This window comes from Heterocephalus glaber, unplaced genomic scaffold (assembly GCF_053883595.1).
Source record: "Heterocephalus glaber isolate CG9 unplaced genomic scaffold, H.glaber_assembly_v1.0 deba00001429, whole genome shotgun sequence".
NCBI lineage: Eukaryota > Metazoa > Chordata > Mammalia > Rodentia > Bathyergidae > Heterocephalus > Heterocephalus glaber.
Window position 1 is genome coordinate 800,434 of NW_028258294.1, and position 23,479 is coordinate 823,912.

General features: G+C 38.2%; 1 protein-coding gene across 8 annotated transcripts in view; it reads left to right on the forward strand.

The window, feature by feature from the left end:
* Positions 1-23,479, forward strand: part of Ankrd42 (ankyrin repeat domain 42) — a 62,141-nt gene that overhangs the window by 33,142 nt on the left and 5,520 nt on the right. For 5 of the 8 annotated variants that reach the window (XM_087212244.1, XM_087212243.1, XM_021247153.2 and 2 more), the window contains 6 exons: positions 564-689; positions 6,210-6,315; positions 8,997-9,172; positions 12,693-12,819; positions 14,478-14,622; positions 16,223-16,235. In XM_087212244.1, the coding sequence (XP_087068370.1) occupies positions 564-689; positions 6,210-6,315; positions 8,997-9,172; positions 12,693-12,819; positions 14,478-14,622; positions 16,223-16,235 (693 nt within the window). Of the gene's footprint in view, positions 1-563; positions 690-6,209; positions 6,316-8,996; positions 9,173-12,692; positions 12,820-14,477; positions 14,623-16,222; positions 16,348-23,479 lie in introns of those variants that run through there. The other 3 variants (XM_087212246.1, XM_087212248.1, XM_087212245.1) reach the window with 2 other exon arrangements.

The following is a 23,479-nucleotide window of genomic DNA, read 5'->3' on the forward strand; positions in this document are numbered from 1 at the left end:
ATTGTTTTGGATTTATCATTCCATTATATGTAAAAGAACATATGGTATTAAAGTTGTCTAGTTATCTACCTATATTTTTTTGCCTTTTAGAAAATTGCATTCTTTTAAAAAATAACAGATAAAAATAAGAATAAAACGCAAAAAACAAAAAAGAAAAAAGAAAAATGGACTCTGTAATTTTTCTAAATAATTTAAATTTCTATAAGTTTTTTTGTTTTGCTTTGTTTTTTTTGAGACAGGGTCTCACTATGTAGTTCAGGCTGTCCTTGAACTCACTCTATAGCCCAGGCTGGCCTGTAACTGAGCAGCTGTTCTGCTGTTTCAGCCTCCCTAGTGCTGGGATTACAGGTGTGCACCATCACGCCTGACTTGAATTTCTATAAATTCCTGATTCTAGTAATTTAATTATTTTTATCTGATACAGATGTTTTCTCTTTTTACTTTGATTATGATATCTTTTAAAAGAACAACTTTATAAGAATATAACTTATTAAAATGTAAAATTATGAAAGCTTAAGTAAGACTCATGTATTTACTGAAATGCTGAATTTTCTTATTCATAGTTTTAGCATTTCCAGGTCATGTGGCTGCCTTTAAGGGTGATTTGGAAATGCTTAAGAAATTATTAGAAGAGGGCATAATCAGTTTTAACGAGCGTGACGATAATGGATCAACTCCAATGCATAAAGGTGAGCTATTATATTTCTGCTTCATTTTCAGTTTTATGTATGTATGAATATATGTTTTTTGAGATAAGGTCTCACTGTGTAGTTCAGGCTGGCCTTGAACTCACAGAGATCCTCCTGCCTTGGCCTCCTGAGTGCTGAGCTAACAGGTGTGTGCCAAATGCATTTTCAGTTCTGATAAAATTGCTGCTGAGTTATTCACTTTTTTTTTTTTTTGGTACCTGGGATTGAACTCGGGACCTTGTGCTTGTGCAGCAGGCGGCGAATCCACTGAGCTAAATCACCAGCCCGAGTTATTCACTTTTAAAAGTGCAAACACATGAAACACATGAGAACATGAAACTTTTTTTCTGAAGCCCTAATGTATATCAGTCTATAGCACATGGTATACAGAATGCCTTATTTTCAATTCAAGTATCATGCTTTTTATGATGCCAGACATTTATACATTGTTGCATTTGTGAGTAATCCAACAGAATTTATGTTAATGAAGACGCTGAAATACACTGCTAGGAAGTTTCTTAGAATAACATTTAAAAGAATGACTTATTCATGTTAACATGAAAATCATCTCTTCAAAAATTTATAGCAGAATTTTCTTCTTTAGACTAAGAAAATGTTTTTAATTTCACAAAAATGATCAATGAATATTATTAGATTTAAACATGTTTTTAAGATGTTTCTTTTTCTCCTTTTCATATAGAATTCTATAATATTTGTCAGATTTTCCTTGGTTTTTTTGTTTGTTTTGTTTCACTAGTACCAGGGACTGAGCTCAGGACCTTGTACCTGTGAGGCAGCCGTGGTGCCACTGAGCTAAATCCCCAGCCCTTTCCTTGTTTTTAAATCAGACTTTGTCAAATTGTTAACTCAGTGTTGAGATTCTAGGAATTATGGTTTTCAGTCTTCCTTTAAAAAACAAAAAAAGCCTCAAAATCAAATATTTAACCCTTGTGGCTAAAATTTCCATTCTGATTCATTTGTGATAATGTTGAATTTCTTCATGATCTGATGACATGTGATTCTCATAAAACTCTTAGAGAGAAAAAGATTATAGACTTTTTAATGTAGTCATGTGTTTGAATTGGACTTTATTTCATAAATAACTTGACAGTCTCCAAATCACATATTGTTTTCTCACTGATTGTTTTTATCTTAATTGGTAAACTTTGTTTAATCCCTAGTATACATCAAGCATAAAATCTAAGCACCATGTGTGCTAATAATTTTATAATGGGAGCATTGATTCAGAAGAGGAAGTGTGAAGGTATTCTCATACAAATAGAGGTCCCCACCTTAGTAACCTCTGCTGTAGGGCTGGAGGATCGCACTCCATGCATCCCTGCTTGCTGTCTAGGGGCTCTCCCCTGTGGGATCAGTGGGTGGGGAGCAGACTTAATATGTACGTTTAAAAAAAATGTGGTCGGGCCGGGGATTTAGCTCAGTGGTTTTGCTGCCTGCTGTATAAGCACAAGGACCTGAGTTTGATCCCCGGTACCAAAAAAAGAAAAAGAAAAAGAAAAAACTTGTGGTCTTTTCTTTTTAACATGGCTGCCTAAACCAAAGCCATGTATTAGTTTATTAGGGCTGACACAAAAGAATGCTACATACTGGGTGGCTTAAAGATAGAAATTTTAGTTCCTCATAGTTACAGAGGCTGAGTCAAGGAATCAGCATGGTTGCTTTCTACCAAGGCTTCTTGCCTTGGTATTCAGATGGCTGCCCTCTCGCTGTGACTTCACGTAAGGTGTCCTCTGTGCATGAGCATGTGTCTTGGCCCTTCTTATAAGGACACTGCTTGGATTTGATTATTGCCATCTCTAGGACTACCTTAATTCCCTCTTTTTTTAAAGCCCTGTCTATTTTCAATCACATTTGGAGGTACCGGGGTTGATTAGCACTTCAGAATGTGAATGGGGGAAGCACAACTCAGCCCACAACAAATCCATTACAGCTTCCATTCCATATTCTAAATATGTTTATAATTGTCAATGTATGTGTGGGATATAATTTAGACAGAGTAGCAAAAGATAGGCTTACTGAGTGTGCACATAGTGCATCTTTAGGGAAAAAATAAAGTCAGTTTCGCTAATAGCTAGTTTTCAGAATATCCCATTTAGTTCTTTACTGCTTGAGTTAGAAGTGAGGGATCTGGAAGAAGGAATGTAGCCATTGTTAGATGGTGGAAGGTGAATAAGAGAAGAAGCCAAGAGTTTCCCTTCACTCAGTCTCTTATGAGTCTTTCTATCAAGGGCTCCTAGGCCCAGGGGTGGACCCTGTGGTATGGTGGAGGTGTGGTAAGTGGCAGCAGCTGGGAAACTGGTACTCTTGTGATCCTTAGCCTTTTCTTGTTTAGATTGTACCCAAAAATGGGCATGTAAAAATTGATACCTCCTATAGTTCAGTTCATGTTACCCACATTTTGTCAATCTATCTGCTTTTTTTCCTTTTGTTTTAATTTGATTCAGCAAACTATAGTATCTGTTACTCATTGGGAGCTTCTTCTTAATCATTTAATAATTTAAATCCACTAACTTCCCCTTTCTTTTACTTGCTCTTAAACCATAATTATTTCAAGTCATTTCTTACAAATTTCAAATCACTGCATAATCTTATCTTATTCTCTAATAAAATATTGATTGAATTAATATACCCTCATTGATATAAGAATCTTTGATTAAATCTTTGTTGTATTTTATTGTAGATAAATTATTTTCCCTCCTCCTTTTTAGAAAACATTACCCTGTGTGTTAAAATGGAAATGTTTAGCTAAACTCATCCTATCTTATAAAGCACAATATTATCCATGATCATAAAGATAACTTTGATCATATTTGAGGACAAAAAAGCCAATATGCTTATGTTGCTGCTTTTGTATGAAGTGGGGTTATTTATAGAGGCCTGAGAGATCCTGTAGTAGTCTTTGTTAGCTAGTTCTAGAAAGGAGTGAGAGAAGGGGGGGGATAGGAAGGGGAAGGGAGGAGGGGAGAGGAATTAGAAGTGAGAGACAGGTTGACAGTCCCTCAATTTAGAATTTGCTGATGGTTCTGAGTTAAGCAGAGAAAGAAAGACTAGCAAGAGTTCTCAGAGACCTTTGGGTTGTAGTGAGAGTTGCTTGTCATTGAATATGGCTTTATGACTTTGTTGCCAGTATTGGATAGGGGTTCACTTTTAAGCCACATGTATAACAAAAGTTCCTATTCTTTGATGGACTGTAGAGACAGAATGAGATCCAGGCCTTACTGTCAAGGAGCTACATATTTATACTATGAAACAACTAGCGTTTTGGGGTTTTTTTGGTACTGGAGATCGAACTCGGGACCTTGTGCTTATGAGGCAGGCACCGGAACCACTGAGCTAAATCCCTGGCCCTAACTAGGGGTTTTTATATGACAATTAACAGCAAAAATTTGATTATTAAAATACACATGATAGGAATTTGGGAACGAGTATTGAGGGACAGAGTTGCTAAGGTTCAAATTATTTTGGAAGTGTTCATGGGGGTTTTTGTAGTAGTACTTTATATGACATTTAACACAGTACAAAGCTCTTGTCACATTTATTCATTATTGCAAATTTTTTTTTTCAAGATGGTCTTGCTTTATAGTACAGGCTGGCCTCCAACTCATGCCAATCCTTCTGCCTCAGCCTCCCAAGTGCTGAGATTACAGGTGTGCTCCACTATACCTGGCTTATTATTACAATTTTATGAAGCAGTAGTGTGTTCTCTTTGTAAATAAAACTCATCTCTGTTAAAGATGAGGAAACTGGCGTTCAGACAGGTCAGGTGTCTTGAGTGAGGTTACATACCTGTTAAGAGCAGAGCTGAGATTACATTTACTTTTTTTCATGCATCATTTACTTATTAACCCTGGAAACATTTATCAAGGGTCTGCATGTGCGAGCCACTTGCTAAGTTCTGGGGAACATGAAGATCACAGTCTGTTCTCAAGTCTTACTGTTTAGTAGACTCAAGTTCAAGTTTTTTCCAAAGCTTCGCTGAGTCTTGAGATGACCCAAGATCAGTGGAAGTTAAATGAGCACATAGAGGAATGATGGGCTTTAAGCAGAGTTGTGTAGGTAAAAATTAATATAGAGGATATGTGTGTTGAGTGCAAGATTTATACAGAAGTGTAGTTTATATCATTAAGTGTGGCTTAAGCCTATAAGTTTTGAGTTGTAAGTGTAACATCTGGGGAGGGTTGTATACCTCCCCACACTATGCCACACTTAATGCCCCAGCGTGGAAAGCAAGCCACTACTCTGCCGCATTGTGCCACTGCTGTGCTGGAATGTGCAGCTCCCACAATCCTAAACCCACCTTTGGTAAAGAACTAAAGAAGCAGTTTAAAATAAAAGAAGACAACTTATTTAGAGATGGGGAAGGAGGAAGAAAGAGATGACAGACCGCTGGGAGAGTTCGAAAGTGAACTGCTCCTGGATCTCCTGTCTGCAGCTCCTTTTTATTGAGATCCTTATGTCACATAGGCTCCTGGAATCTGATTGCTTCCTGGCTTGTCTTTCATCCTAAATTTGATTTCTCTGGGCTATGCAACCTTTCCCGGTCCTTTGGTGGAGAGTAGGATTATGGGTACAAGCCTTAAGAATGGGGAGTTTAGGTTTAAGGATTAAGCAAAGGGAAAGTTTGTGATTCTTATGTTAGTCGTGCTACTTGGGAACGATTTCCAGGTCTTGAGTTCTTCACCTTTGTCTTTCTAAGCCCTCGAGTCTAGCCGCCTTTGACTTTCCAATTGTTGGAGTCTTAGCTGCCTTTGCTTTTGCTTTTGGAATCTGGCTGCAGAGATCAAAGCTGCCTTTTAAATTGTAATAAAGCTCAGTGAAGCCTTTGACCTACCTCTGGGGCCCCCTGTCACTACATGAGTCAGAGTAATAAGAGCATGTATATACACGTATATTATATACAGTCATACGTACATAAACACACAATATATGCTAAAGCAAGATTTTTGATGTCTATGTGAGTCCCTGTAGTTGAGATATACTCACACTGTGGTGTGGCAGATTGGGTAGGAGCTATAGCAAGATAAAAGCACTTGGATAGAGATTAGAAAAAAACCTGAATTTTAGTTTCAAATCCATTATTTGCTTGCTGTGTGATATTAAATGTGTTTTGTATAAGAACAGTAGATATTTCATTAAATATTTGTCTGATGAATGAATAAATGAAATAAGAAAATAACATTTACCCAACCTACTTTTGTTAGTAGGAACAATAGTTAAGGAACAGTAGTTAAGAAGGTACTCTATAAAGTACTATCCAAAATTTTAAAGCTGGGCATGGTGGCGTACACCTGTTATCCCAGCACTTGGAAGGCCAAGGCAGGAGGAACCCTGTGACCTAAAGGCCAGCCTGGGCATGTTACATAGTGAGTCCAAGGCCAGCCTGAACTCCATAGTGAGAAAACCTGAAAAAAATAACCCCAAAATTTTAGAAAATAATTATTAATAGCAATTTTATTTTTGCATGTATTTCCTACCTCCTTTTCCCTCTTTTCTTAACAGCTGCGGAACAAGGCCACATAGAATGTTTGCAGTGGCTAATTAATATGGGAGCAGACAATAATATTACCAACAAAGCAGGAGAGAGACCCAGTGATGTAGCTAAGAGGTATAGATCCCTATCTGCTTTGTTCCTTTCTTTTGTTTTTAAAGTTTTGCATATATTATCTTGTACTCAGACATTTCCGAGAATTTAATGGAATTTCAGAGGACTCAATTAAAGCTAATGCAATCAATTTTTAAGCTGAACTGACATTTGACATTGTATCAGCTCTTCTCTCCAAAGGAGTGATTCTCAACTGGAAGGTAGAATTTGTCCCCTTTCCTTTGGGATAGGAGCACTTACAAATGAGACGGAAGAAGTGGCAATGACTAACATTAAAGGAAGTTGGGACTGGGGAATGCTGAAAGTTCTGTAGTCATCAGAATAGTGGTAAAAACTGGGCATGGTGTGGCACACTCCTGTATCCTCAGGACTTGGAGACTAAGGCAGGAGGATCGTGAGTTCAAGGCCAGCCTGGGCTATAAAATGAGACCCTGTCTCAAAAAAACCCAAAAACCAAAAAAACAAACCAGTGGTAAACAATGAATGTTGAGAAACACTGTGATAAAAAGGAATTATCAACATTGATAACAGAAAAAGAAATCAGAAGGGTTTTGAAATATGCATACTTTGGGATTTACATCTGAATTAAATGTAGCACTACCAACTCATTCAAGCCAGATCCTCAATATTTAATCCTATTTGCTCATTTGTTTGTCTTTTCATTCAACTTCCTATCTATCTGCCCCGGTCTAGGTACTATGGTTAGCATTCAGGTTAGCTCCTGCTATGGCGAGCTCATTGTCTTGTGGAGAAACAAATACATAAACAAAAGTTCTTGGTCATTATAATCACTGTATCCTATTACATAGTATGCATAAGGTACAGTAAGAATGGAGGATGAAAACATACCCAAGCCTTCCTATATGTAGACTGTGTGCAGGGAGAAGAGGGGGAAAGGTAGGGTAATAGTAACACAAATGATAGTAAAAGTTATTAAGGAAGCTGCAGAGGGACAGAATTTAGAAAGGGTTCAGGGAAGAAAAATATTTTTTGAAGTAATATTTATGCTGACACTTGAAGAAGGAACATTTAAAAGAACTCTTGTATGTTTTTGATTCAGACCTACTTGAATCTAAAGCATAAATATGGGTAACAGTGGCTCTTGAAGTTGGCCCTGATGGTTAGGCCCAGTCATTCCCTCAAATTGCAAAAGTTGAGCTCATGTGGTTCTCAAACTTTTTTTTTGTACTGGGGATCGAACTCAGGACCTTGTGCTTGTGAGGCAGATGGCACCACTGAGCTAAATCCCCAGTCCCTCACTATTTTATTTTTTAAAACAGCTTCATCTAAGCACAATTGAAATATAATAAAATGCACAGATTTGTATCATGCAAACTCTTAAGTTTTTATATGTAGAAACCTATGAAATCATTACTATAATGAAAGATAGTGAACATATTCATCATGTCTACAAGTCTTTATCTGCCACTTTATAATCTCTCTCCTTCCCCAGTATCCTTTCCCCAAGCAAATGCTGATCTGCTTTTTGTCTCCATAGATTAGTTTGCATTTTCTAGAATTTTATAAAACCAGAATCATACAGTATGTACCAGAATCATACGGTATGTATGAGTGTTGCTTAATGTGGTGATATGTTCTGAGACATGTTGGTAGGTGATTTCACTATAGTGCAACTATCATAGAATGTACTCATCCAAATATAGATGAATTAGCTTACCACACACTTAGGGTATATAGTTTAGCCTATTGCGGCTAGACTAGAAACTTGTACAGTGTGTTTAGTGTATTGAACAATGTGGAGTAAACTTACTGGACCATAGACTGAAAACTAAGTTGTCAGTTCCTTGGGTAAATACCAAGGAGTAAGCTTGCCGGGCCATATGCTTATTGTGTATTTTTGTAAAGAACTGTGAAGTTCTGCCTTCCACTGTGGCCATGCCAATTCACATTCCCATCAGCAATAGATGACAATTTCTGTTGTCATTCTCACCAGCATTTGGTATTGTTAGTTTTTTTGAATTTCATAATTTGAGTAGATATGTCATGGTACCTCAACATGGTTTTAATTTGCATTTTTCTAATGAAAACTGATTTTGAGAATCTTTTTTTAGAAATGCTTTGGGTTGAGGAAGGATGAAGGTTAAGGGAATAGTACTATAGTTAGATTTGGGTTGAGGAAGGATGAAGGTTAAAGGGAATAGTACTATGGGTAACTGGAACCCGAACTAACTCTGCCATTTAAATTGGGCTAACAAGGGCAGTAAATATAAAGAATCAAAGAAGGTGAGCCTAGGCTTTCTGTTCTATTGAGTAGCTCTGTTTGGGGGCACATCAAATGTTCTTTTTTCTTTTTCTTTTCTGGTACTAGGGATTGAACTCAGGACCTTGTGCTTGCCAGACAGGTGCGGCACCACTGAGCTACATCACCGGCCCTCCAAACGTACTTTTAATATTGGATCTCCTCTCCCAGTGGATTTTTTTTTCCAGTAAAAATGGAATCAGGTTTTAAAAGACTCCTGGTCTTTAGTGTCCAGGAACTGTTTAAGTTTCCCACATAGTTGAACATATGCCAAATTGTCCCTGACTGTCAGGTACAGATTTGCTTCTTGCCTGGTAGATGGGTTCATGGAAGAACATACAGAGTAGAATTGCCTAAGTGCAGACTGCAGGTTAAATTTGAAGGAGATTGTGGATGTCATTAACTTTTTTATTCTTTTCTACAGATTTGCCCATTTGGCAGCAGTAAAACTATTAGAAGGGGTGCAGAAATATGATATAGATGATGAAAATGAAATTGATGAAAATGATATGAAGTTTTTTGTAAGGCATGGTGTCGAGGGAAGCACTGATGCCAAGGAAGATTTATGTTTGAGTGAGTCGGATAAAACAGATGCCAGAAGTAAGTATGTTGCCTCTATTATCATTTATTCTTTCAGAAACACTACACATAATTTTTACCACAAACTTGGAAATTATTCTAAAGACAATTACTGCCTAAAAAGTGAACTAATCTGACAGTTTTGGGGAAGTAGACCTAATATAGATTTTTTCTCCTAGGGTTGTTGAACATATAAAGAAGTATAAAATATAGTCTCTATCCCTCAAGAGGGGGATGTTACAGAAAAGAAAAAATGTTTAAGCGGATCATAGAACACAGGGAAAAAGACAACTCAGAGATTTCCATGGTTCACTGGTAAATACTTTTTAGAGATAATGATGGCAGCAAATATATTTTGATGAATATGTGCTAGACACTGTCGTAGCTACTGGAGAAATGGTGAACAATAAAAAGAGACATTCTGGTGGTGGTGCTGGTCAGAGAGGAGAGTAATGAATAATTGATAAAAAATAGATGTATAAAGAAAAAGAAGTAAGGTGATACTGTAGATAGCTGTTAGGCCTCTCTGAGGAAGGTGACATTTGAGAAGACCTGAGTGATGAGGGTGAGCCATATGAAGTTCCTGGAAGAACATTCCAAGCAGAGGGAGCAGTATGTAAAGGCCATGAGTTGGACTGAGCATGATCAGAATGTCTGGGGAAAAAACACTAAGGAAGAGGTGATGGATACGGTTGGAGAGGTAAGCAAGGGCCCAGTAAGGACTTTAGATTTTACTTTATTTATTTATTTAGATTTTACTTTAAATAGAAAGCTTTTGTTAGTGTTTGAGTTGAGGAATGATGTGATTCGATTTGTGTTTAAATCACAAACTATATGGACAGAAAGGACTGGATGGTGGGGAAGGGCATAACATATTCAGGCAGGTTATCAATTAGGTGGAAAGAGAACATACTCATTTACTTGTCTAGGTGAAGTTTCTGATATAATTTAAATTTGCCCAAGGTACTAAATTAGAATTGAGTTATGAAAGTACATCTGGATAGGAAAGTACTTTTTAGATCTATGATTTACAGGTGTGTTCTCCATTGCTGTGGGTTATTTTTATGGTCCTTGGCAATGCAAAGTTTTACAGTTTTATAAAGTCCAGTTTATTTTTTATTTTATTGCTTAGATTTCTTGGAGATTCTTTGAGAATGCAGATCTAGAACTACAGAAAATGAGCTGATGATCTTGTAGGATTTGTATATTCTGAAATTATTTGAGAAGACAGCTGTAAAGAGATCACTGTCAGAAAACCAAGAAATTTCAAAAGGATATTGCAGAAGAGACCAACAACACACTAGCACTTCTTTCTATAGTGTGTGCCATACAAATGAGCTCTTAGTACCTTTTGTGTACTCTGAGGATCACTGATGCCCAGCTGGGGTGCTTGCTTGGTGAAGGGATAGTATATATCAAGTCATGTGCTATATTATCATCCCTATTAAATTTTATTGCAGGGAAAAAAAATCAAAGGAGTAGATGGTACCTTCTTGGGATCCTAGTCTTTTGCTGGAGCACCTACAAGGGACTGGTTGGAGTTCTTGTCATACTGAATATTTCTTGCAGTGAACTTTAGTTCAGGGCACTTTTTAGTGAATTAGGTTTAGGGCCATGGCATCACAGAGTCCTATAACTATTTGAGATGTGACTGCTTGCTCCAGATTGCTATCTGTTATGGTTTGGGTCTATATGTCCCCCTCAAAGCTTCATGCGGTCATAGGTGGGTCTTTTTCATAGGTGGCTGAATGTAGAGTGTGTGATGTTGGGATTAAAGTTATGTGATTACTCAATCAGTACACTGATTAGTTTGGCACCACCCTAATTCTGGTAGCCTAGATAAAATATACAAGGAACAGAGAGAAGCTGGTAAGGTTCTTTGTTGCTTTTGCTGTTTGGCCACCATGAACTGGTTCTCCTGTGTGATGCTCTTCTGCCATGCCACCCTAACTTGGAGCCAGCCGATTATGGCCTGAAACCTCTACAAATATAAGCTAAATAAAATTTTCTTCCCTTAACTTTGGGCATCAGATATTTTGTCTCAGCAACAAGAAAAGTAACTCAGACACTGTCACATGTCATCTAGCCTCCATTCAGTTATTTGCAGTAACAAGGTAGGTCATTTCCTTTTTGACAGTTTCTATGAGGATTTAAATGTGTGATGTATTTAGTGTAGTGTCTTGCACATCAGGCATTTTATAAATACATGGTAGTTATTATTGTTTTTGTTACAGTCTCTCCTTTATTGAGTTAAAAATCTGTCTTCCTGAAGTTAATCCCAATTAATTCCAGTTTTAACCTCTGAGAACCCCACTGAACAGGTCTTTGAAAACACAGCCTTTCAAATATTGAGAAATATTATGCAAGCTAAATAGCTACAGGTTTTTAAATCTTTTCTTATGTGGCTTTTTATTAGTTATAGTGGTTCCAGGACCTGTTTGTTCCTCAGGATTATCTGAGGAGATTTTACTAACTAGAGATGCTTGAATTTGTAGGTCTCAGCTAGGGTTCAGACATGCACATTTTTTTAACACACCTCAGTTGATTCTGGCATGTGCAGTTTGGAACTTGTAGCTCTATCATCTGGATGGATAAAACAGAATGGTATGTTTTAGGAAGAAGAGGCTGTAATTTCCTAATCTGGTTCTGTAAAGCAGAATTTCTCAATTTTTATAATCTTAACGTTTTGGTCCAGAAAATTATTGTTTGGGGGGAGGGGTTCCTGTGCATTATAAGATGTTTAGTAGCATCCTGAGCCTCTGCTGACTAGATTCCAATAGCTTACCTTTTCCCTCCCCACTCCCAAGTTGTGAAAAGCAAAAATATCTAGATACTCTAGACCTTGCCAGATGTCCCTTGAGTGGTAAAATCAGCTAAGGTTGAGAAACATTGCCATAACGGATGGAAAAACAATTTTGACAGTTGAAAAATAGCTCAAAAAAGCTTTCAACGTACTTCTTCCTCTCAGTATCCTCTTGGATAGTTTTTTTGGGTTTTTGTTATTGCTTTTTTGCATGGATGTTACAAGTGGCTAGTCACAAAATTTAGGGCTGGATTTTATTTTATTTTATTTTTTTTTTTATTTTATTTTTTATTTTACTTTATTTTATTTTATTTTAATTTCTGGGATTACAGGCATGCATCACTATACACAAGTGGTTTATTTTAAATTAGTCAAGCATATTTCATTTTTTTTCAAATTTTGTGAGGTACAGTAGATCATAAATGGCCCTATAATATTATACTCATCCTAATACACTGCTGGTCTTCTTTAAATGTTGTTCATAGCAATAACAGTTATAACAAGCTGATACTTGCCCCAGTAGGTGAGGAAGAATCCTCCAGTTAGGTATGTCATTGCTTGATCATCCAAATATTCTGCTACTAATATTTATCCTTCTATATACAGTGTATGCCACTCCCCAGCTCTCTACCCAAACCAGAGACAGTGGCTCTAGAAGAAGGAAATGCTTGAGAGGACCAGCACCCTGAGAACACATGTTATCTGTCTAAATTAGGTTCTTATTCAACTGTCTTGCAGTGAGAGCTTATAAGAAGATTGTAGAATTGAGACACTCCCTGGAAATTGCTGAGAGCAACTACAAACATTTGGGTGGGATAACAGAAGAGGATCTAAAGCAGAAGAAAGAACAACTTGAGTCTGAAAAGTAATATCCATAACATTTTAATGATTTGTATTGTTATTTCTCTAAATGCTGTGTCAAAATTTTTTGATCAGCAACTTGTTCTTTCATCTCATGAAGCATATTAGGTTCCATCTAAGCCCCTAGATAGAGGAGTTAAGATTCCTTTTTTTTAAAAATTGTGGTAAAATACATATAACATAATTTTATCTTCTTAACCGTGTTAAATGTATAGTTCAGTAGCTTTAAATACATTCACATAGTTGTGCAACCAACTTCGAACTCTCTTCATCTTACAAAACTGATACCTTTTAAGGAAGTAAGACTTTTTTTTGAGACCACAGCTACTTTGAGCTTTTGTCGTGCACAGGTGACAGTGTTTTAACATCCCCATCAGACTGAACTGCCCGCTTGAGAATCTGAGAGCCACTCCTGGTCCACTGACTATAGCACCCATGAGAGAATGCTCTTGTGTCTGGAGGCTGTGAGCAGTTGTGTACCTGTCCTCACCATTCACTTCCTGTACCCTCAGTTGGCTTCTTGGATATTGGGTACCTCTCTGATTAATTAATGGCTGCTACTGTCTCTGTACCTTCTGTCTGCTTTCTAGAGTGAACAGGAAGCAAAGAATGTCAGGAAAGAAGACTTCTAGTTTAGTCAGATATAGATCCGTAAAGAGAATGACATAAACCGGGGATTTAGCTCAGTGGTGGCACCGCCTGCTTTGCCAGCACACTTATGTGTTAAGTACATCGTAAGACATTTATTCTTTGGATACAAACTCTTGATCCTAGATATATGTAAAGGAAAAGTAGATACATATTGACTTGAGGATATTCTTTTTTTTTATTATTATCCATTAGTTAGATCAAACCCATAATACAACAAAACATAATTGTATTATTCTGTCCTGGGGATGATTTTTCCCTTCCTATCTGTTGAATTTCTAGGCTTTCACAGTTGACATTCCTCTTCCCTATCCCCAATCTTAACCCCACTCGTGTTTGTATCAGAAATACTACTGTATACTCTTAGACTGCCCTCCTTAGCACCTAACCCCCAACCCAGCATGCTTTTGGAATTCTGTGCCCCTCATCTTCCAGGTATAGGCACATAAAATCCCTGGCTCAAGTCACAGAACTTTTTGTCTAGGTTTGTGTTTGTGTGTGTGTGTGTGTGTGTGTGTGTGTGTGTGTGTGTGTGAGAGAGAGAGAGAGAGAGGGAGAGGGAGAGGGAGAGAGAGAGAGAGAGAGAGAGAGATACTGGAGATTGAGCCTAAGGCCTTCACATTGAGCTACATCCCCCTTCTCAGTAAAGCCTTCCCAGCTCCTGTATAGGAAGTGTTAATCTCATCTGTAACATTTTATATTCTTCCTTGCTTTATTTTTTTTCCCCTTAGGATTTGCAACCTTCCAACACTATGTTATATTTTATTTATGTATTTCTTTACTGTTGGCCTTCCTTTATTCCTAAAGTAAAGTGGCCATATTTTGGCCTTTTGTTCACTACCTATCCTTAGTGCCTAGATAAATGCTGGTTCATAGTAGACCCTTAAGATATCGTTAAATGGTTTCTTCATTTTATTTGCCTTAAATACAACACATGGATACAGTACTTTCCACTATTACCAAAAATAATTGTTAGTTGACGTTGGAGATTGATTGCAAAAATTTTTTTGACAGGATCATCAAAGAGCTACAAGGCCAGCTAGAATATGAACGACTACGTAGAGAAAAATTAGAATGTCAACTAGATGAGTATCGAGCAGAAGTGGATGACCTCAGAGAAACAATAAAGAAAATTCAGGTCCCTAACTTAGTGGCTACGGTTGGTATCCTTAATACAATTATTTTTCTCAGCAAATGGTATACAAGAGTATAAGCTTTGTATTAGAGGTATTTCTGTTTGAATCCTGCCTATAGCATATTTTGAGCTGGGAAAACCATTTAACCTCTGTGCTTCATTTGTAAGGTGGAGACAATTTATACTTTCTTGAGCCAATGCCATGATTAAGGAATATATCTATGTCTATCCCTGTAACTTTCTCTCTCCCTGCCCATTTCCCACACCTAAATGATAGGACTGAATAATAGCTTGGTTTATAAGAGTGCAGTAAACATTACTGTCATTATTGTACCATATAAGGGAAATACTGAGTTGGAAAACGCAGGACCTCGCACACGGTAGGCAAGGGGTCTACCACTGAGCTACACCCCCGGCCCCAAAAAGAAAACATTTTTTATTAGCAGAGTAATCAATAAAAATTCTGAGACAGCTAGAGGGTATGAATATTTTAATATTCTAAAGAACCAAAATAAAATTATTTGAATGGAATCCATTTAAAAAAGCTTTAGCTCCTCCAAAGAGCAGTTTTAAGAGTAGAAAGGAGCCAGTGTAGAAGTTGACATAACATTCCTTTTCTCAGATCATGGAGTAATAGAAACTTTTGTATAACACTCTATCTCCACAAAGTGCTTTCTCATGTTATCTTTCTGTGCACCATTTTATCTACTCTCATTTACCATATGAAGCAGCCGAGGCTCCAAGGGGTTAAGTCACTTGTCTGAATTCACACAGCTAGAATATTGGAATCAGTATTCAGTCTCTAGCCTTTTGACTTTGTAGTCTTGGCTCTTTTTATAACAGGCTTTATGAATTTGGAATTCAGAATATTGCTTTAGAAAAATACTTAGATAAATTAAAAGGATAGATATGTAGAAAGAACCTAAAAAATTGATAATGAGAAGCAGATACAAAGAGCAAGTACAGAAAACAGCAGAAGTGACAGCAAGAAACCCCAAGTGGTGACTGTATTTCAGGCAATCTAGTGTCAGAGTAGATAGGCAGAAAGTGTCCTGGGGGGAAGCTTGGACCTTTGTTCTTCTCTGCAAGTGAAGATGGCCATGATGTATTTGGCCCCATGGACAACTTGTGATGCGGTGTGGAGATTCAGATACGCTTCATATTTTCTTTCCAGAGAAGTTTTTCTTAAGTTACTATGGATGAATTGTGTCCTAGACCTGTATCACTTCATTGGATCATAACAACTTCCTGGTTTCTTTTTACTTTGCAAAAACTAAATACTGGTCTTGTAATAACTACTTTAGAAATACATTTGCATTTCAGTTAGCAGTATGTTGTGAAATATTAGTCTAAGATAGAACTAGAAATACTAAGGTGTTTGGGGAATGTGTTAGGTAGAGGTAGGACTGGATGATTTCTCAAAGTGCCTCCTGTCTGATGATTCAGCCTATTATAAAGCTTTTGACACTTCAGATTGGGGGATTTATACAAAATCCTAAGATAAATTTAATCAAAGCTGAAAATACTTGGTGTAGTTGTTTTCTTTTGAACAGACAATGCAGAAATATGAAAATGTGTGTTTAGCATGAAAGTTTTATTTGACCCTCTTTTTCTTTGTTCATAGGAAGATGACTCAGGTGAGTCCAGCAAAGAGAAGAGGCAAGTAAAGAAAAAGCTGTCTTCTGGGGGGGTGTTTATAAGAAGGTTCTAATCAGTGAAATAACCTTAAATAAACTTGTTTGATTTTTCTTTCATTTTCAAAATTAAATATACGATCACCGGTACCAAAAAAAATTAAATATTTAAATGTGCTTGCTAAGCATGCCCATTTAAATGGTCAGCTTCAGAATTTAACCTTTCTTCTGTCTTTATAAGAGAGGAATATAGATAAGAGGCAGACTGAGCAGAATAAGAAACACATAGTTTTATTATTTTTTTACCCCTGAAACATTAGTTGTTCTTTGCTGGTCAAAAACAGCTTACATTGGGCCAGGGATTTAGCTCAGTGGTTTTGCCGTCTGCTGTGCAAGTGCAAGAACCTGAGTTCGATCCCCAGTACCAAAAAACAAAAACAAAAACAAACAAACAAAAAAACAGCTTACATTTCAATTCAGTGCTGACTTACAGTAGTTCCTGTGTTTTTCTTACCTTCTCTCCCTTCCCGTCCTGAGCTAGCAAAGATTTGTGATTATCTTGGAGCAGTTGTCTAGATCCGATCTCCTGAAAATCTGACTGCTAGCTTCGGGCTTCCCTGGCAGCAGCCTTCTTACCGCACAGACTGCCCACCCCCTGGATCCTCACGTATCCTTCTCATGGATGCTAAAGGCTATTTTAAGTCTACTATCATCAGGACTAGTTTGACCTGATGAGAGTGCATTTGATTGCTGAGACCAGTTTAGGCTAGTCAGCAGTTTATAAGCAAGTGTTAAAAAATGGCTTAGCAGCTGGGGTGGTGGCACTCACCTGTAATCCCAGCACTCTGGAGGCTGAGGCAGGAGGATCACCATGAGTTCAAGGCCAATGTGGGCTACATAGTGAGTTCAGGGCCAGCCTAAACTACAAAGGGGGACCCTGCCTCAAAAAACAACAAACAAAAAAATGGCTTAGCTATCTTTTTGATAACCCTTTATGTTCGCTATTATTAGTTTCTCTGAAGTTTCCAAAAGTATCAATCTACAGTAATGATAATATTTATTGGGTACTTAACTTTGTGTGAGCTCTGTGTCACATCCTTTAGTATTTCTTAATTCTCTCAACAACCTACCTAAAAAGGTAGGTATATTTTATAGGCCAACATTGGGTAGAGTGCCTAGGATCACACAATGATGTGGAGCTGGCGATGAAAGTTGTCTTCATCCTTGTAACTACTGGTAGAATTCCAAATGTACCTTCTAGGACTGAACACAACCTTACTTTTCCCCTCTAACTTAAGACTTAAAGTTATTTCAACCCTGGAATCTACACTTGTCCTGCTTTTCTCCAGCCCCTCCCCCATCTCTCTCTCCCTGTCGTCTCTATCTCTCTGTACCAGTAAGGTAGGAAATACTAGAAGTATGTTGTAATAAAAGCACGCACCCTGTGGCAGAGGTTCCCTGGTTATCCTTCTACATCTGTTTTTCCTTGTATAGTTATGGGATTCACCTGGACTTGTGGTTGCTCATGATAAAGACTAACTTCCCAGCTTCCCTTGTAGCTAAGAAACTAAGTTGTGACTAATAGGATGTGAGCAGAAATAGTGTTACACCTTAGGGTCATGCCCTCTAAAGGAAAAGGGCTTTCCCACCACCTGCCCCTTTCTTCATCTTTAATGTGGGTGTGGTGAGTCACTGGGCCTTGTCAATGAGGGCAATACCAGAGACAGGAAAGCTGTAGAATAAGAAGTCAGGACCTTGACACTGTGGAGCTACAGTGTTAGTGCTTCGAATGCTTACACTAGGTTATAAGAGAGAAGTAAGCCTACATCTTATTCAAGTCACTATTATTCTGGGTCTTGTTATATTGGCTAAATTAAAATTGTAATGAAATCTTCAAATTATATATATTTTAAAACCACTTATAATTATATTAGATTAATCAAAAATAAAAGTGAAAAAAGTGTTTAAGTGAGATATACATTATTCTGTTCTTATGACTCAGTAGGTTGTTTATCCTTTGAGAAATAGTATTCAAGTTAGAGACCACTAATTTACTGAGTAAGTGTGAGATTTGGAGTTAAAAGACTGGTCACTGGGCATGCTGGTACACACCTGTAATCCCAGCACTCAGGAAGGTGAGGCAGGAGGATTGTCACAAGTTCGAGGCTAGCCTGGGCTACATAATGAGTTCAAGATCAGCCTGAATTACAGAGTGAGACCTTGTCTCAAAAAACAAAACAAATAAGCAAAAACAAAACAAAAAACTGGGGTCTATTTGACTTACTTGTTGGGTGACATTGAGTAACTTCACTAACTTTATTTCTTCAGCTTGAGGAACTTCACTAAGCTTGTTTCTTCAGCTGTAAAATGAGGATAATGCTACCTACCTAAGAGAATAGCTATGAAAAAGAGGTGGTTGATACATTTATTTGTTGTAACATAATGGTAGCTATTGTTTCTCAAAGTGATAATCAGTAGTTTCTTTGAGGGTGACCACAGCCTATGCTGCTTCATGGTTTTCCTTTATATTAATTTTTTAAATTAAAAAAAATTTTTTTGTGGTACTGGAGATTGAATCCAGGGCCTTTGCTCTGCCTTAGCCCCTTCTGATTTTTCTGTTTTGAGACGGGGCTAAGTTACTCAGGCTGGGTTGAAATTTGCAATCTTCCTGCTTCAGCCTCCCAGAGCGTTGGGACTATAGGTGTGTACCACTATGCCTAGCTTCTTGAAAAAATGAATTTAAAATTGTACATATCTAAATTCTTAAAAGTTTTGACACAATAAACATTGTGACATAAATTGAAATAAATGAACATTTATTTAAACAAATACAGTGAAGAGTTTTTACTGATTCATGCCGAGTTCTTATGTACTCTTGGCTGGTCTTTTGCCACCATAGTAATATGAATGAGCACATTAGGATCTATTCTATAGCCAACGTTAGGACCTATTCTGTGGCCATAAACAAGGTGAAGGTAGTTACCTTGAGGAGGCATATCATTATTCAAAAAATGCCCAAAAGTTGTAGTATTTTCAGGAACTCAGTATAAATAAAACATTCTTAACATGCCCATTATCAAATATTCAAAATATTAAAAAGTTTGGATTAAGGCCAGCTAAGACATAGATATGAATGACATGATATTTATGTGATAGACTATTCCACAGGCTTTTAACAAGTACCTCATAATGTACAGGGCAAGGAGAAGACATATACAACAATATCTGTTTTATAGTTGGGTATAGTTTTTTTTTTTTTGTACTGGGGATCGAACTTGGGACCTTGTGCCTGTGAGGCAGGCAGTGGAACCACTGAGCTAAATCCCCGGCCCTAGTTGGGTATAGTTTTGAGGCACATGGGAATTCAATCTACTCATCCTTCATTTTAGGTATTTCTATTTTCTAAAGAAAAATTGATTTGCACTCCAAAACTACCATCACAATGAACTCAGTCTCAATGGAAGGAGTACAGGATCTAGATAGAGGTAATGGGGATAGGGTATGGTGTATACCATACTTCTTTTTATTGGATGCAAATACTTCATTTGCTAAATCCCTACGAGGAGAATGAAATGGATTTATTTAATCTTTAGTAGCTACTTATAAACTGAGAATGTGCATCTTTGTTGGTTTTTGAGGAGGTCCAAGAGATCACAGCTCTAAACTCCAGAAGTAAACTCAGGAATTATTTACCCTGTCTCTAATATCACTCTACTGGGGCAGACCTCACTCAGCAGACACGGAGCCTGGTCCTATGGGAGAACAGAGTGGACATTCTCTGCAGACAGGCTGGTTCCAAACTGTAGTGAGAAGTGGGCTACTTGAGCCTTATTTCACCTTCTCAAATTTATGACTGGCTAAATCAGTTTACTTCACCTAGTCTCAGTGGATATTTGTATCTTTAAAAATAATTTTTTAAAAAGTAGGATTATTTTGACTATCAAACTCTTCAATCTACTACCAAGATATTATGAAATCTTAAATGTTTAGTACTTTCTGGCTTTTTTTTTTTTTGGTACCAGGCATGGAATTCAGGACCTTGCACTTGCAAGGCCGGTGTGGCACCACTAAGCTAAATCCCTGGCCCTGGCTTTGCTTTTTAAAACTGGATTAGAATTGAAAGAACTAAGATAAAATGATATTTTGTAATTTCTTTGGTAATTACGTATATATTGCTGACACTACTATGTAACAACAAAATAAAAATCTGAATGTCCTTATGATTTCCTTGAGTGTAGGTATTTGCTGAATTTAAATGAATCAAGAAAAGCTTCATTTTATGCAATAAATTTAAGATGGTTTAAGAAGCAGGGAAAGCACAAGCCTGTAACCCCAGCACTCAGGAGGCTGAGGCAACAGGATTGCCCCGAGTTCAAGGCTAGCCTGGGCTACATAATTTTATTAAAAAATTTAAAAATACATGCAATAATCAGAGCAGATCTATAGATTTCATACTAGGTGTTATGTACTTGTACTGGAGCGTGCCTTATTTTAAAATATATTGTTTTAGTTCTTTACAAAATAAAAGAAGATAATCTCCAACTTATATAGTAAGCCACTTTCAAAATCTAAATAACTTTGTTGTAATAATCTTTTCTTGCACAGGGAAAGAATGCTAGACTTTAATGGAAAAAGTGATGTGCTGATTAGTGCTCTAAATTATATATTTCCGTATTTCTCAGAGGTAAATCTAAGACATAGACTCAACATTTTTACCATTCATCTGCTTTTTTCAAATGTGCAAGATGTAGATAATCCACTGGATTATTTGAAAAACAGTGCTGTGTAAGAAGCCCTCCCCTAACCTGAATCCAGCAATTTGACTTACAGAAATAAATTCAAGAAGCTATATTTTCTGCAAAATTTGTTAGATACAGAAATTCAGGAAAAAATTGACTGTCATGTTTATGTAGTTTAGCCTTTTAGTCCCAAATTTCAATGCCAGTCTTTGCAAAGAAATTGAAAAGCGTTCAAGCACAGGAAAACTGCCTGTTAGAAGATCAGCATGGAAAAAGGCAGCTGTGGACAGTGGACAGGGTCAATTGTCTGAAGAGCACCTTGACAAAGCTCCTCAAGACAATGCAGAAACAGAGGATCAGGAAGAAGCAGAGCACCTGGCCACTCATGGAAAATGCTGCTGAAGCAAAATGTCTCAAGAGACCCAGCACAGGGGAGCTACAGTAGCTTCAGGGGTGCCAAGGCCCAAGAACTTGGCCCCAAACACCTTCCACACAGAGGAACAGAAGGCAGCCATCTCTTCCTCCCTGAAAATGGCCCTCATTGGGCAGGTCTCCCACCTCCCCCTGCCAAAGCCCTGATGAGCGTTTGGATTTTGGAACATGCAGATGTTAAGAGTTAAAAGCATGAAGGCAACTAAACGTATATTACATTCCAGAAAAAGTCACTACTGTCTTTTACAAGCTTACTCTCTAGTGCCCCGTGGAACACTCTAGGCTAACTGGAATGAATAGCCTCACAAAGGAAAACGCAAGCAGCAGACTAAAGCTTGCAAAGAGATCTCAGCAATGAACAGCCCTTTCATGAGGATTCTTTTCATCTTCAGGAGACCAGCTTGTTCAGGAGAATTCTTTGTCTGAATTATATGCTCCTTCTGTAGAAAGCACTGATACATTCAACCTAGCGTCAACTGATAACCAGACCAGTGAGACACAGTGGGAGTACCCAACATGGACACTGACCCCCAACCCAAAAGACTTTACTCCTCCATTGCTGTAATTGCCAGGTGATCAGTTTGAAGCTCAGCTAAACTAGCAGGTCCATCCCCTCATCCCCAACATTGATATGAAGCTTTCTCCTGTTATTTGAACTTTAAAAATGGACTGCTCAGGGCCTGAGATGTAGCTGCCTGAAAATGGACTGTTCCAAGACCCATGTACAACTGGCCTGTGCCAAGCTCATCTCCAGAGCAGGCCTCCTGATGAAGCTTCTTGTGAGCAGCAGGAAGTTGACGTATTCCAGGGTGAATGGGATATGGACCAGTAAAAAAGTGAGACCTTCATCAGTAAGAGCACAGAAGCCCATTGAACAGAAGGGGCAGGAGTCAGGGGAAGTGAGGACAACTACCCACTCCAGAATCCAGTTAAGAGGCTGATCCTTCTCCTCACCATATGGGAGACCCGAATTTCCGTAAAGATTCATAGAAGGTGGTTGTAGCTCTATCCCCAGGATATTATGAAATTATAATTGTATTTGCTAAGAAGGCTTTTAAAATTTTGTTTTGTTTTTTCAGACAGGGTCTTGCTATGTAGTTCAGGCTGGCCTCCAACTCTCGGCAATCCTTCTGCCTCAGGCTCCTGAATGCTGGGATTTTAGGTGTACACCCCTACACCCAGCTCAAGAGGGCTTTTTTTGGTTAAGGCAGCCATTTTGGCTGCCATTTAGAGTATGTACAGTTTAATGACCCCAGGGAACAGCTCTTTGTTCCTTGAGGTAACCACTTTGAAGAGAAAGCCTGGACTCTAGAGGCCCTCTGGAAGCAGCCACAAAAAGATCTGCAGCCCTCTGGGTGAGTAGGGGTTGTCCTGGAGAGGCAGGTAGAAATAATCTTTTTTTTTTTTGGTACCAGGGATCAAACTCAGGTCCTTGTGTTTACGAGGTAGGTGGTAGAAATAATCTTTGAAGATCTAGCTCTTGCTTTCTGGGATGGCAGCCAGGGTGTGTCCAGTCCATTCTCCACCGAGAGCTTTTCCACTCAGGCAGCCGCTTCAAGGAGACTCATAGGACACCCAAAGCACAATAGACAGTTTCTGGAATGCACCTGACAAAGCCTTTTTCATAAAGAATTCTTTTCAAAAGGGTAACATCAGTCCTTCACTAGGTAGTTCTAGGTAAATGGCTTCCCCTCGCAGGCCTTTTGGTGTCTTTGAGTATCACTTGCTGAGTAAAATTTGATGATGGTATAGAAACCAGGCCAGGGCACAGCAACATTTGGGAAAACTCTGACTGAGTGCAGAAAGCTAAACCTGGAGAATGCTATGGACAGACTGCATGTCTCCAGGGGTTTTTAGGCTTCACCTCTCTGGACACGATATCCTTGTCCAACAGGAATGTGACATGCTTGGCTATGGCCCCCACTGACTGGGGCAATGTGAGGCCAGTCCTCAGCACTGGCTGAGGTGGCGTCTCATTCATCGGGATCTCTATCACTGCTGCTACCTCCTCATGGGACCCCGGTATATGCCCCAAGCTTGGACTTGTCTTTCCAGGGCTGCTGGCTTTCCCAGAGC